This window comes from Amia ocellicauda, chromosome 7 (assembly GCF_036373705.1).
Source record: "Amia ocellicauda isolate fAmiCal2 chromosome 7, fAmiCal2.hap1, whole genome shotgun sequence".
Lineage (NCBI taxonomy): Eukaryota > Metazoa > Chordata > Actinopteri > Amiiformes > Amiidae > Amia > Amia ocellicauda.
The window spans coordinates 40,536,580-40,552,131 of NC_089856.1; the positions used below are offsets into that span (position 1 = coordinate 40,536,580).

The window sequence follows — 15,552 nt, forward strand, 5'->3', positions numbered from 1 at the left end:
TAGGAAGTCATCTCCTACTGTAGGCTTTATTCACTGTACATTTGTCTTTGCTACAGTTGGAACATACAGATCACACTAACTATAAAAGTTATGTCAATAACAATATTATTTTTCCAACGTAAAAACCAACAGTGCAAATAAAGGTTCTACTCTTGGGTATTGTGCGCTTGCATTGGAAAAACTTTGGAAAAATAAACAGACTGTCTGCAGTTCTATTGATGAGTTCATTACGAATTCAAGCCACATTAAATATACAGCTCTGGAAAAAAATTAAGAGGTCTCTTAATATATATATTACTGATTTTGTTTAAGTTACAACTTTTAAAACAAATTCAGCCAGGCTTACCCCTCAATTCAGTTCTGTCATGGAATGGCAGAATCAGGTAATATCAACTTTTTAGGTCCTGAATCAAGAACGCTGTAAATGGAATGTAAATTCAGAAAACCATGTTTACTTTGAATTTCTGTCAATAAATACATGAGTTATTATGCAGCAGTATGAAAGATAATTATTAACAGCTACTAAAAAAGCCTTTTGTAATTAAAAAAAAAGGAACAAAAGAGTCCCACCCACCTCCCCCAAAATAAACAAAACACTTGGCGTCTCTGACCTCGATTTGTTTAGTGCCTATGAATCGTTTAATTCATAATTACATTCAGTAATAAACACAAACTATTTTAAATTTTTTTTTTTTTAGTTACAGCCATGGAATAAAATGGTAACATCAACAATGACAACTGGAAGCAAAAACATTTTTTTTCTTTTTTAGAAACACTAGCTGACAATGATGCAGTGTACATTGCAAGCTGGTAATTAGATGCTACGGAAACAAACAAAGCAAAAGACAAAAAACCCAACAACAAAACGGTACAAATAAAATAATTTACAAGGTTGGTTGCAATGAGCATCTCTGCCCATATGTACAAAAAGTCTTTGTATCCGCAGTGAGCCAGCGGGAGTCTTGCCATCCCACCAGTTGGGTCGTTGCGTTTTTCCCTTCGATAAAACTCGCCAGCAAAACTTGATCCGCCTGGGCCTTCAGTGGACCACTTGAAAGTCTAGGAGACGAGGAGAAACCATTCTCCCCTTCCCAAGCCACAACACCCCCACCCCCCCCAAAATAAAACCAATCAAAAAAACACAAAGTGAAAGAAGGTGATGCGCTTCAGACGTAGAAAAGCCGCACTCGGGACGTGCTCACCAGAAGCTGGTCATCGAAGAATTTGGTTTCTATCACAACGTTGCCACTGAAAGGGAGAAGAAGAAAAAATATGGATAAGGAAGTAAACTTGGAAAACAGAAAACTTATTTCATTCCAAGTCTATGCACAACTCAGGATAGAAGTCACCCCAATGCTCTGGAATCCTTAAAGAGGAAGTTATAGGAATGTTATTTCACTATAGGCAAGATCTCTCAAACAAGCAGTATTGAAGGACGAGTCTTAAACCAGGATGATGGTGTCTTTGTTCAAAAAGCCCACGTTCTCCACAAAGAGAGAGCTATTGAGAGAGTCCTTTCTAATAACTTCAAAATTATATAGCAATCTAATAGGCTAACCTGTTCTGAAGAAAACTCAAACCACCGCCAAACATATCTGCGACATTCAAAAGCGGATTCTCTCAATCTTACACGTTCTGCGCAAGGGGAAAAGATATAAAAACAAGAGCTCTTACGTTAAAACATTTGCCGGCATCATCTGCGACTCTGGGGCGGCTTCTATCAAGGACTGCCACGTGTTTGTGGAATTCGGGATCACAAAGCCAAACTCAAAGAACCACTCTGTGGGGTGGGGGGGGGAGCAAAACAAAGGAATTTAGATTTGCACACTTTTAATTGAAACACTTTTAGCCTATCAGGATCATAAATAATACAATAAAAGCATATCTGTAACTTGAACAAAGAAAGGAATGCATGTACATTTTATCTCAGTTAAGTTATAGATATCCCTAGAAGATGAATATTAACAGCTACTGAAAAATGCTTTTGGATAAAAAAGTTTATGTAACAATGACAAAAAAAAGTCCTCTCCACCTCATACTTAAGTACCAGGTGCTGGTAAATGTACTTTATTGCAGCTGAGGTGCCCCAAGGCCAGCTATGAACCAGTAACACATGATACAAATCACACAGTGTGTCACCCCAAAGCGACTTTACCAACAGGTCTTCCTTTCATTACACAAAAAAAAGGGATCCCTTTTAACTGAGCTCTCTATATAAAGAGAAGACAGACATGTATATCAAACTCATCTTCCTCTGGGAGTCCTTGGGCAAAACATGAATAAAAACAGCCTATGAAAATCAACCCATCAGAACAGCTCAGCCATTCAGCCAAGTCACTGTTGGAGTCTTTGAAATCCTGGGCTTTTAGAGGTTTTATGACTCTACAACTACTCCACAAACTGTACAAAACACCATTGTATGGTTTTCTATGCTCAGCGAAAGTGATTTTACAGGTGACTTTCCTGGATATTTGTGGGGGAAAAAAGCATTCAGGTGAGTAGTAATGAATGGCCTTTGCTTGCAACAAAGTTTACTAGGCTTGGTGGATGAGCTTGGTAATAAAATAAATAAAAAAAATCGAATAAACCAGGGGGGAAAACCAAAACTGAATACATCAAATATGAAAAGTGCATTGTGTTTGACAAAGGTTAGTCTTCTGTAGCGAACAAGCAAAGATGCCTGCAGCACAGACGGAGAGCAGCGACAGTCTCCCGCTGTATCTTGTACACATAGCGAAGTCAGTCTCCTACAATGAGACGGACAAACAAAGACCTTGTACACAAAAGCAGAGTAACGCGAACAACGGGAATACCTTCTAGGCACTGTCCTTTAAAATAAACCTTCTGTTCGAGGCGGAATTTCTCCATCTGTTCCGTTGAGGAGAAATTTAACTCTCTCGAAACCGCTTTGCACTTCAAGATCTTTTTGGGAACTCGCGCTGAAATGTAGAGGAACGTCATCAGGATCAGAGAGATAACATTTGATTGTACTAGAGAAACAAAAACCATAAGGACTTCGCTTATCAGACATGCAGTCAAGTATGCACATGCCTGGCCCCCTCCTTAATGAAAAATATGTATGACCAAGGACAAGGAAACAAGGTCTAAAATGGACTGAAAACCATACAGAGTGCAGGCATTATGTGTTAAGACATTTGGTGAAAATAACAGTTTGTAGAAAAAACAAACAAACACAGAACACCCTAAATAGAGCAACACACACTGGGATGTTAGTTGGCACTGATGCTGCCAGCGTGAGATTGTGAGGATGTGTTCTGGCGAGACAGTCACCTTCGTGCTCTACCCCTGGGATCGAGAGGTCTTCTGTCCCCTGCCATAGCACCTTGCCCGTCTCCGCGTCTCTCAGGTTCATCCAGTTTCTAAAAAGAGGAGTTAAGGCGCAAAGCAGACCAGCCTCGGAAAAACGGTTTCATCAGTGAAGCGAGTTTCCCTGGAGAAACAGTTCAGAACCAAACCAAACCACAACCAACGGTCAGAAATGTAAGACTTTGCGGAAACAAAACACCCTTGTCGTTGTTGACTGACTGCCTGGCACTGAGAGCACACAAAGGCTGTAGAGATTAAAAATGAATAAAAAGGGTTGGGAATCTCATTTTTCAATTAACAAGTTCCTTTCCTTAAACTTCTTTAAAGGGGATTACTGTGTAAATCTGAATACCTGCACTGCTCTGCTGTTTGTTCTCAGCAGCTTACTTATTTAGATTTTGTCATGCTTGGCCAAAGGAGGTTTTAATCCTACTGGGATTACCTGGTCAAATTATGATGAATGAGTTTGCAGTTTATGTAAAATATCGGTACTGAAAGCTGCCAAAATAAACTATACTTTACAGGCAATACACCCCTCAAACTATAATTTACAGTATGTGTGTATGATATAGGCCTATAAATACACTCAAACACAAAATACTTTAACGGCACAAAATCATGCAGTCGATGTCCTTAAATTACAAAGTGAAACAGTCTGAACAGATTGTCTGATGTGGCTAATAGGATTACGACTTCTTTACCCACACACACACAGATCTGCTACTAAAACCGGTTCTTCTCAGCTCCTGAAAACTGCCGCGTAAAATAAAAACCACAATAGTGTGAAAAAGATCCCTTTAAAAAAACCTTTGTCAGGGAGAGCGAGTGAGCATCCATCATCCTCTCACACGGCTCTATAAACTTCATACTTTCCGGATGGATGATTTCACATTCATTTTCAGACACCAGTCCCAGGATACAATCATACAGCTCAGGGAAGGATTTGTAATGATCAATTAAGCACTTAATATGCAAGTAAAAGAAACTTTAGCATCCAGACTTAATAGCAATCCTTCAATAACCAACACCCTGGGGTTATGGGGGGGGTACCAAAACATATAGAATAAATACTACGAAATGCCAATGTTTACAATGTGCGACTCTCCACTATGTACATGACTCAACACAAATTCATCCCCACTCAGTTTCTCCTCTCTCTTTAGCTGTCACGGGTTCATTTTTTAAATCAAGGAGGTGAATTTTTCTGCAGTGACGGCACGGTTTACAAGGGTACTTTAAAGCGTACCACATTGCCGCCAATTCAGTTCATTTCTGCAACTGGTGTCTTGAGGCGCCATAAGCATGATCCACCCCCACCACCCCCCCTTTCCCAACTCTTCTCATGCTATTGTTGTTGAAGCCTCACTCAGTAGCAGCACAAGACACAATCTAGAATGAAGATCGGGAAACAAACCCGTCCAATTCAATTACTCCAGCTGGTGTGCAAGCCATGTCAATACTGATGAGAGACTGGAGGTCTCCCAAGTGTTGTTTGTTCGAAACCAGGAGTACAGATGCTCGTTGATCTTGGGAAACAAACGTTTGTGACAATCCCCGCCACTCACCGTCTCCCACACCTGACGCGCCTTTTCTCCGCCATCTGTGCGTCTCCCGCAGAGCGCGCGCTGTGCGACTCACGGACACACACATCAGTGTAGATCTAAGTGTGTGTGTGACAGTAGCCTGGTAGTAAGGTGGCAAATCTCCTGTGCAGGACACCTACTTTAACCACACACACAGCAGGAACCTATAAAGAATAGTTTGTTTGGTTTCATATTTTTGGTTTGGGCAGAATATTCTTCTTCAGTTTTTCCATTTCCATTAATGCAGACTCTCTGGAATGTTTTCAGTTCTCAGCCTGTATGCATGTACTAACATCTGACACATCTGCACACAAACAGCCAAGGATACACACAGAAGCAGACGCACTAAAAGGAGGGTCCCAATTAGAAAAGTGAACTTTGAACGGAGGCTGCTGAAAGGTCTAAGTTCTGAGATGCAATGCAGTGATTTAGAACAAGGACCCAGCTGTTCGCATCTGTACACTATACGCACACAAACCGAACACTGGCCAGCCAATCACCAGTTTAGGTTTCATCCCTAATTATCCACAGCTGGAGTATTAAGGCACATTTGCAACTGGGCTTAAACTCACTAAAAGTGACAGTTACTGTACTGAGAACATTTAAGCTCTGAAGTGGACACTTTAAGAGTGCGGAGTTGCAATACAGATTACATCTGAACAGCACAGTTTCAATTGCTTCTATTACACCCACGTCATTTGAAACACAAGAAACAACAATGACAACAGACAAAAAATGTAATGTCTTTAGGGTGATGGAACTATAGACCAAATGGGTATCGATACAAATATTCAGTTAATTTAATGAAAAGTCACTGATACTGACACAAGGAAGGGGCTTTATACTGCAGCCATGAGGAGTTAGTAGTTGTAGTTCAGAAGTCACTTGCGCTCATTGTTATGTTTAATTGAATCAATTATTTGCTTAATTATTCACAATTACCATCATCTCCCAGTCCTTAGCCCAGGGGTTGCCCTGTGTTGAGTCACAATGAAGCCCTGAGGTGCAGATTACCCCCACACTGCCGTCTGTCGCGATGCTGCTCACTCTGGATGGCAGCTGCTCGCCCAGGGGAGGAAGGGAACAGCTCGAATTCACGGGAGGGCAGAGGTCTGAGTTAATCCAGACCGAAATGACCCAATCAATGACTTGGTTAATTACCTCGATTCCCCATTGTTAAAAGGTACTGTGACGCACTGAGGAGTTCATAGGGAAGACTATTTTTGCATGTGTGCATTTTCTCTCAGTTATTTAAGACTCCAAATTTTGGGGTGCGCTTCTAAAGCTAATTTATTTATTTAAAAAATGTTTCCGATTAGAATCTAATTAGAACATAAGAACATAAGAAAGTTTACAAACGAGAGGGGGCCATTCGACCCATCGTGCACGTTTGGTGTTCATTATTATCTAAGTGATCCAAGGATCCTATCCAGTCTATTTTTAAATGTTCCCAAACTTTCAGCTTCTACCACATCACTGGGTAGTTTATTCCAGATTGTGACGCCTTTCTGTGTAAAGAAGTGTCTCCTGTTTTCTGTCTTGAATGCCTTGAAGCCCAATTTCCATTTGTGTCCCCGGGTGCGTGTGTCCCTGCTGATCTGGTAATTCCTGGTGACTTGAAATTAAACCAGGTTTTGTTTCTTCATATGCAGGAGAAATATTTTTTATAATATCTTTTTTCCAAGTCAGAATGCAAACTGACTTGCATGCATGTAGGATGCATATGACATAAAGCAATGAACTACACACCAGTGGCAACCTTTCAGAAACGGGTATCCTTGTAATAACCAAGTCAAAGTAATGGAAATAACAGTCTGGCGGGGAGGGGATCTAATTCTATTTCCCTTTCTGTCAGGCAAACAAAAACCTAGCAGCAACGCTAGACAAAGGCAATGCCTATTACATGTACACCCCAAGATAACATGAAATGAATAAATAAATGACAAACTATGCTGTCAGTCACTGTAAGGCTACACCTATTCAGACTGCTGTGGAGAGTGTTTCTGGTGTGTTACAACCCCTGCCTGCACCGGACAGGTGTCTGAGTCCCCCCCCACGGGCGAAACCCAGTATGATCTCCCAGCCTGTGGAGGGACTCTGCTCCACAGCACAGGGCAAGGAATGCACATTAATTAGCCCTACGAGGAATGACAACCTCAGAGTAGGCCCGTCTCCTCTTCTCGTGGTAGTTTTCAACAGTATTAGGCAATTTGAAAAAATAAGAAAAGAATCTCAAGCACAATGCCCTCTGACTATAGAAACACAACAGCCTAGCCCAGTGGTCTCTTTCAACCCATTCCCAGAGAGACCCAGCCAAACGTTCTGCCTCTCCCTGAATCAGCGTTACCTACAAGTTGGGAACACGTTAGGAACTGATTAGTGAAGCAGCTCACCAAGTTTAAATAAAGGAACTCTGGGACCAGGGTTGTCCCAGTCGGTACAGCTCACCTCCAACCCATGAAAAACAATCACTGAATCATGTTAAATAGATAACAGTATCTCTGTGCTCATATTAGCAACACTGGATGACACATTTTCAGTTGTTGTCGGTTTGCTTAACTGAATTTCCAAATGCACATCCTCACAAAGAGCTACAGAAGTTTTTATTTTAGTCTAAACAAAAACCAACAACAACCACCACCTTGTCACCCTGCATAGCGTTGTCATGAAGCAAAGGCTATTTTCATGAACTCAGCGCTGAAAATACAGCCCACGGTGCTCTGCAGAATCTAGCCAGCTCCGAATCCCATCGCTTTGGGATTCTTTGAAACATCTGCAGAAAAGCAGAACTACCATTCCCTACTCCATAACATAAAAGACAGAAAAAGCTCTTGCATTAAAGAAACAAAACCAAACACAAACCTTGGACCAGTTGCCCAGCTCACCCCAGATTGTCCCTGGATCTGCCAGAAATAAAGTGGTCACAAAGCACACTCCAATAAAGACGTAGATTAATTTCCTGGTAAGGCCTGCGACTTTTTTGGCCACAGAGGGGCCCAGGTTCCCCAGACTGAACGATACAGGGAGAGCCACTGCATTATGAGAGGAACGCTACAGAGACGGGCTGCCCCTGGGACCAGCTCCAGGCCCCGACTACCGCCCTGGAGAGGAAGAGTAGATCCCGTGGTCGGCCGCATCAGTCCCCCTCAGGTATTGAATAACAAAGCATGAACGTCAGTAGAGTTGCCCTTAACTATCACATCCGTCATCAATATGCGAAGGTACCTGATGCATCAGCACCAGCGATACGGAGCTCCTTGTGGCTGGCTCTGAACCATGGCCTTAGTTCTTTAGTTCTATCATACAACCAGTTTGATATTTGTGCTCCTGTGCAGGTTTGTAATATACTCGGTAAGCCAACAAACTAACAAGCATCTGGCACTCCTAGTACTCACAGTACCACCATACTCACTTAAATGTGAATGCTTAAATGTACATGTTCCCCTGTACACCATTAACTGTGGAGACCCACTAGAAGCTCAACCCATAGCTTCACCTCGGAGAAAGTCCCTTAAAACAAAAAATGATGCTGAAATCAAGACGACGCTGAATAAAGCAGGTGTTGTAAAGGCAGGGAAATGGCTGTACATTCTGGCACATCACCATCCTGCCTTGAACACAGACCAACACACGGGGGGATGGACTGTGAACATACAACCCCTGGAAACTACAGCACTGTCGGAGGACATGGGGACATGGGGACATTGTGGCCTTCACAGAGAGGGAAGAAATGCTGTGGCATCCTGGACACAAGCACTCCAAATCATACAAGAATGCAAATGAGACAGGCCTTGCCAAATCCAAAACAAGCATTTCCTCACCCCAGCCGGTATTTAAACATACTCAAGGTACACAAGCATGCAAAAAACACACTACTGTGACCTATGAAATGGCTGTAATCAAGAAATCGATGGAGCGCCGAACACTGGCACTCAAACATAAAAACCAGGCTACAGTGGAGTTCAGATGCTGCACTTTAAGACTTGTATTCCAGTGACACTAATGCAAACGATGCAGATATAATATATAATGGTATAGCCTCAAGGTATACATGGTGCATTGAAACCAATGTTATGACACAGCACTGCTCAAATAACCTATGAAGAATGTATAATTATATATATATATATATATATATATCAGAACTAATTCGCTCTACCACTATCCCTTCCTAAGCCTGACCAGTTTTATAACTCTCAATCTGGGAAAAATAATTGCCATCAATGTACAATTAATTAAACAGTTTCCATTGCAAAACAGGCTGAATACATGAACAGTTCATGCCAATCATACGACACACAACACATAAGAGGGAGGGATGGAGTTAAAACCATGCTGTTTTGCATTGTTTATAATATATATTATATATACACACATACACACACAAAAAAAGGAGAAAAAGTACAAAGTTAGGAGGCACATTCATTGGACAATTTCTGTTGCAAATTGACACTTGCATATATGGGGAAAAATGCTGTTAATTGCAACTGATGAATGGGAAAATGCAATGCTTTTCTGTTTATATGCTGCATATCTTCAAACATCAAAAACTAACAGCTATGATTTTGAAGGTCCTTCAAGCTAGCTGTTAGCTCAGACTCCACAGCCTGCAAACAACAGGGCTTTTGGAGACTGCAGCTGCACCTCCTGGCACTGACTGGGGTTAACATCACTCTTACATAATACACAGGCTGAGCCCAATGGCCGCGGAGAACAGAAAGTAGACCCTTTGTGACTTAATGCAGCAGAAATTGACAGTGCTGCATGAACACATTAGTGCCATTTTGAAAAGTCCTCGGCACTTAAAAGTTACATGAAGTGGGGCATCTACCAACCAGTTCTCTCTCTTTCAGACATTCAGTCTCAGGAGGAAATCTGATTTGCACGGGTGTATGACAGTTCCTTTACCCAGAAACATAATCCAAACATCCCATACAGCACAAACCCCACTCCTCCCCCTTCCTCCTTCCCTTAATTCAAAGGAATGATTCTTCAGCATTGAAGTGTTACAGCATAAGACCTCTAGGCTTCCCCCAGCATTATTCCAGTTGCTCTGCCAATCATATTGACTAAATAATGATGTTCTGCACTTAGGATAACAACCCCCTGCCTGCCCTCTGTATATTAAGTCCTGCCTGAAAGCAAACCTTTATACAGGACTGCATCCAGCCCCCTCTCCCTGGGTCTGCAGCAGCCCGAGGGTTGCAAATCCCTGTCCTTGCAAATCAAGGATTTAAGAATTACTAGCCTGGAAAGTGCAGCCTTGGCTTGCAGTGTCTTCACAAGGAAGGTCACACACATAACCAGCACACTGCAGCCAGGAAACGTTATCAGCCAACTAATAATATAAGCAACTTATGCACATCGGGCCGGGTCACCCGATTCCACTGCACTTTCAGGAAAAATGACTGGTGCTGCAGCAGGTACCACATGCTGACCGACAGACACACTGTGCGGTGTTATTCTCCACCCTATTTTAAGACTAATGTAAGCTTGCATTAGGTAAACCCAGCACCTGTCAGCCTTAATCAACAGTGGTTGCATCAAAAGGAAAGTGAGGACCAGTACACTCCCAGTGTTATATCGCAGACAGCGGAAACCAAAGGGAAAACGTGTGTCCTGTGGGGGGAAAAAAACAGATATTTACTATTAGACTAATAAATACACATGATGTATAGACATGAGTATTCCTTGCATCTGGGGTTTTGCAGACACCCAGCCTCCATGGGTCAGTTCTGACTTTTGCCCTTGCTCATATTTCTTAAAACAACTCCACAGTAATCCTTTAACACACATTTGTGTAACTAAGAGAGAAGAGTTTCCATTACTTTAATACAGGAATTGAGTATGGTGTTCAAAGTACTTTCAAGAGAAGGTAATGAAAGAACTCTCGCTCAGCCACAGAATACAGATCATGTAGAATTGTGAAATTAAACACATTGCCATGTAAGCTACCAACACAAAACCAAAGCAAGTTTGACAACACTGTCATCTATTTTGAGTGCCCTCCCCTCCTCCAACCTGCTTTAACCGCATTACTTCAAGCGTTTTAGCTGGGACCACATACTGTGTAATGGTGCTTATTCTGCTAGAAACATCCACCTGACATGTAAAGGTAGATAAACACACAACAGCAATAAACACACTGAAACACTGGGAAAAAAGAATGCACTGGCTTCTCACACGTTCTCTCCTTAGAAAAACAGGAAAATGACATCCAAATAAACTTTTTCTCTCTTTGCTCCAGCTGTCCAAGTTTGAAACATCATTTGTCCAATGCACAGTGGCCTCACAGAAACGGACGCCTTAATCCGACACAAGACCTGTATGGAGACCGCTGACCCCCGGCGTTAGTTTCCTCCAGATCAAGCAAAAGCATGCGGCAGGGAACACAGTGTGCCATGCCACTGAAGCAACTAATGAAGACACACCAAAACTCAAAACGCGCCCGAATTTGCCCAGGCTCCCTGGTGTAACAAGTATGCTGAACTGCTACTACTTACTGCAGACTAATTAATGCACCAGCACTATCCGGAGCTGTCGGGTTTGTTTGGTAAAATAAAATAACCTACACTAAAGCATTCAAATTGGCCTTTTATTCCTGGGTGAGTCCAGACGAAAGCAAGACACATAGCTTTTCACATGCATGCATCTCTATGCAATAACAGAACATAAGCACCCAGAAACATGGCAGTCTAATCTACCCGCTGTTTTGTTTGATTCTTCCCCATCTTATTTTCGTTTCTTTTCCACGACCAGGTGCAATTTTAATCCCTGAAATTAATCACATCATCAGATAGCCAGTCCAGCCCCATCCACAAGGATACAGTTTGAACCCCTTCAGTATCTCCTTGGCTCTGTCTTCGTGTGAAGACATTGTCCCACAAATCTTCAGTTCTCTTGCGTGTAAAAACAAACCAAACGGGCAGGAAGTGATGGGACAAATTTACTTTTAACACCAGCTGGAAATGAAATAAAACGCTATTAGCTATTCGTATAAGGCCAATGTAGGTGCAGTTTTAATCTCAACAGCGGTACTCTCTCTGATCCCTTAATCAACCTACCCTAAATAGATCGCGGTAGATTGACAGCTGGCTCGTCCATACACATTGCAAGAACGCGAAGGCTGAGCCCAAATGGACCAATCAGAGAGCAGAGGCAGGGTTAGTGGGCGGGGCTTGGTTGAGGAGAGACGCGTCACCGATGGCAACCCCCAGCAACATGACGTCACTTGGATACGGCTGTATGGCTGCCCGCAGGAGACAAAATTCATGTGCCGTTTCGGTTCGTCGTTGGGATTCCACTCGCTGGTTGCAGGTCTTTAAAACAGACAAGGTTGCAGCAGTAGCTCTTTGTACTGTACTCCTTGGTGTCACGCATGCTCAGCAGCCTCATTATTTACTTTTATTTATTTAGTTATTTGTTATGTATATAATTCACTGCTGCCTTTAGCCACAAATGACATTATGAACTGCAGGGTAAGTTACAAACAGTGGAAAAAGTACATAATTATACAATATCAATAACACAGACTGTGACATATTTTGACCTGTATGTCACTCCTCTCCCATTCAACAGTGTAGTGTGTTGTACTGTGGTAAAGGCATGGGAAAGTGTAGTGTGGGGTACTGAGTTAAAAAGAAAAAGTGGCTTGCATAAGTATTCACCTTTGTAGTTTTATAATCTGGAACTAAAATTGTTTTATTTGGGATTTTCTGTCACTGATCTACACAAAGTATTACATAATGTCAATGTTAGCAAAAAAATCTATCATCTATCAAAGTCTTGATTGCATAAGTATTCACCCCCCTTTGCTTTGACACACTTAAATAAGCTGTTTTGCTGCCAATTGCCTTCAGAAGTCACATAATTAATTGAATAGTGTTGATTAAAGTGTCAGAGAGCATATTCAAACAACCACACCATGAAGACCATGGAACTTTCTTTATAAAAAAAACATTACCTGGGCACTCCACAAAACTGGGCTATATGGAAGAAAGTCAAAATCAGTCACATCAAATCCCGTTTTGGATTTTGACAAAAGGTTCTCTGGTCAGATGAGTCCAAAATGAACTTTTGGCTTAAATGTAAAACGCTATGTGTGGAGATGCTTTTCATCGTTAGGGATCTGGGAAACTTGTCAGGATTGAGGGCAAGATGGATGAAGCCAAATATAGGAAAATCCTAGTGGAAAACCTGCTTCAGTCTACTAGTGCTTTTCCACCGACATGGTGCCCGTGCTGGTTCGGAGCTGGTGCAACCGTTCCGCACTTTTCAACCGCAAAAAATCTGGTTCCCGGCCAGCACAGAGCCGCTTGTGTGGGTACCAAAAACTTGCTGGTCTGGAACCAAGGAACCCGTGATGTCAGGGGCAGGGGGCGGGGTAGAGTTGTCTCCACAAAAAGTTACTACAAGAGACCTTGGACTGGGGCGGAAGTTCACCTTTCAGCAAGACAATGATCCTAAACACACAGCCAAGGCTACACTGCAGTGGTTTAAAAACAAGAAGCTGAGTGTCCTACAATGACCCAGTCAATGCCCAGACCTCAATCCAATTGACAATCTGTGGCAAAACTTGAAAGTTGCTGTTAACCAATGGTGTCCAGCCATCTTGAGAGAACCAGATGTGCAAAGCTACTTTTTAAAAAGTAGTTTACTTACTTAAAAAGACTCACAGACGTAATTTCTGCCAAAGGTGGTTCTACCATGTTTTGACTCGGGGGGGTAAAGGCAACTTACACATTTCAGTTTTTTGATTCAAAATAAAATAAATATTTTGCACCTTCATGATGTTGTGTATGTGGTGTTAATCAAAGGGGGAGAATCCCAATTAAATCAAATTTCATTCCAGGTTGTAATGTAACAAAAAGTTCAGGCAACCTGCTCTCACTCTCTTCCAAGGCTGTCTCAAGACATATTCGTAATTTAAGAAAGGGGGGTGGGTACTACAATTAATTTCACCAGTTTTACTTCATACTTTGGTGTGAAATTCCAGCCTGTTTCAAACTGTGAATAACCATTGGTTGCAGTGGATCTGAGTTTGGGGTACAGTCAACTTTTATCATCACATGACAAACAAACTCTCCCTAGAAGGTCACTCCATTTCTTGATGCTGTTTTTATTTTATTTTGTGCATTGAGAGGCACAGAGTGTGCGTCAGTAACAGTGCCATGTGACGCGTGCCATCAATGGGGGTCTGAGCATGTGGCTCTTAGCAGGACATCGACACACACACCACACGACTTCCTGCACAGACCTCAGATTACTGCTGGATCTCAAGCAATCGATGGATTCCTCTCAGGAGGTCTATTTTTAGTCTTACTATTACCATGCCATGCTTCATATGTGCCGGGTAAAAAGAGCCCTTTACATAAATGACAGCAAATAGATGACTATTTTGCATATAACTGTTTGAAAGAGTAATGTACACTTTCATGTGCAACTCATCCTCGTCCCGTTGTTTAATTCCGTGACACTTCTCTTGGATTTTGTTAAATATAGCCAGAAAGCAGCAGATTTTGTCACGTCTTGACAGCCTCTCTCGTGCGCGCTGTGAAGTGTCCCTGTTGAACAATGCAAGGTGGCAAGGGTGCAGAAGTCAAGCAGTCATTACTAGATATATTCACAGCTCAGTTTATTTGTGGAATCTTTTGAATGCTTCTCTGGAGACAGTTTTACCTGATGTACAAGTGGATCTGGTCTCAGATGAATGTTTGTGTTCTGTGTGAAGTATTGTCACAGAACAGACAGATAGACATCTAAAGAGAAACTGAGAAAACTGCTTCCTGTCAGACTGAGCTTGGAATGGACAGCAGATTATGTTCAATTGGGAATGATATGCAACCAGGATTCCCAGTTTACATAATTGTGCCTTGTTTCTCAGAATGACAGAGAATGACTCTAAAGCGAATCACTTTACACCTTTTCTATTTTCAACCCCCATATGCAGGAACACTGATGTGATTATTATGTATTTCATTCTGAAAAGTGTGTGAGGAGGAAAAGATGACGCTAAGTTGAATTTTATCCTGCGGTATGTAGCAGAAAATAAAACAAATCTCTCTCTGTAATGAATGTTGGCAGTGGAAAATAGTGCAACCGCTTATCTCTAGTATGTGTAATAAAAACAAAAAGAGATGTGATTTTCATGGTCTATTTTACAGCTGTTATTACCATAAACTGCAAACAGCTCTGACAATAGCAGAACTGTGAACATTACTCATGGTATCATATGCAACGTCTAGCACTGTGTACAACACAAACAACATACTCTTTCATTTGCCTTGATGTCAATGGAATCAAATGCAATTATACACATTTGGGATTACTAACTGTCCAATATAGCAGCTGTAGGATGACTTGAATGATCTCGTATGGTGTAAGGTGGTGTTTTATTCAGAGGATGGTTGAGCCTGAGGGATGGAGGTTTTGTTGGACAACCCAGTCCTGGTGGGGGGAAACAAAACCCTAATAAAATAAATCGTTACCTGAATAAATCTGTACATCTAGATTCTGGACAAGCTCTGATCTGGCAACATGGCCCCTTGAGAGCCAGGGCTGGAGTGCTGGCTGCTCCTCAGTCCCCACGCCGGGCCCGGGAGAGAAGGTGTTCCTCTGTTCTGGTCGGTCACGCAGACCAGGA

The 15,552-nt window shown here is 42.0% G+C and overlaps 1 protein-coding gene across 1 annotated transcript; it reads right to left on the reverse strand.

Moving 5' to 3' along the window:
* On the reverse strand, window positions 1-11,989 carry pde6d (phosphodiesterase 6D, cGMP-specific, rod, delta). The gene is made up of 5 exons (XM_066709608.1): window positions 11,738-11,989; window positions 3,292-3,380; window positions 2,814-2,939; window positions 1,675-1,780; window positions 1-1,248 (listed from the first exon to the last, which is right to left on the reverse strand). The coding sequence occupies exons 1-5, from the start codon at window positions 11,785-11,787 to the stop codon at window positions 1,167-1,169; spliced, it is 453 nt and encodes a 150-aa protein (XP_066565705.1). The 5' UTR covers window positions 11,788-11,989; the 3' UTR covers window positions 1-1,166.
* Window positions 11,990-15,552: the final 3,563 nt, after the last annotated feature.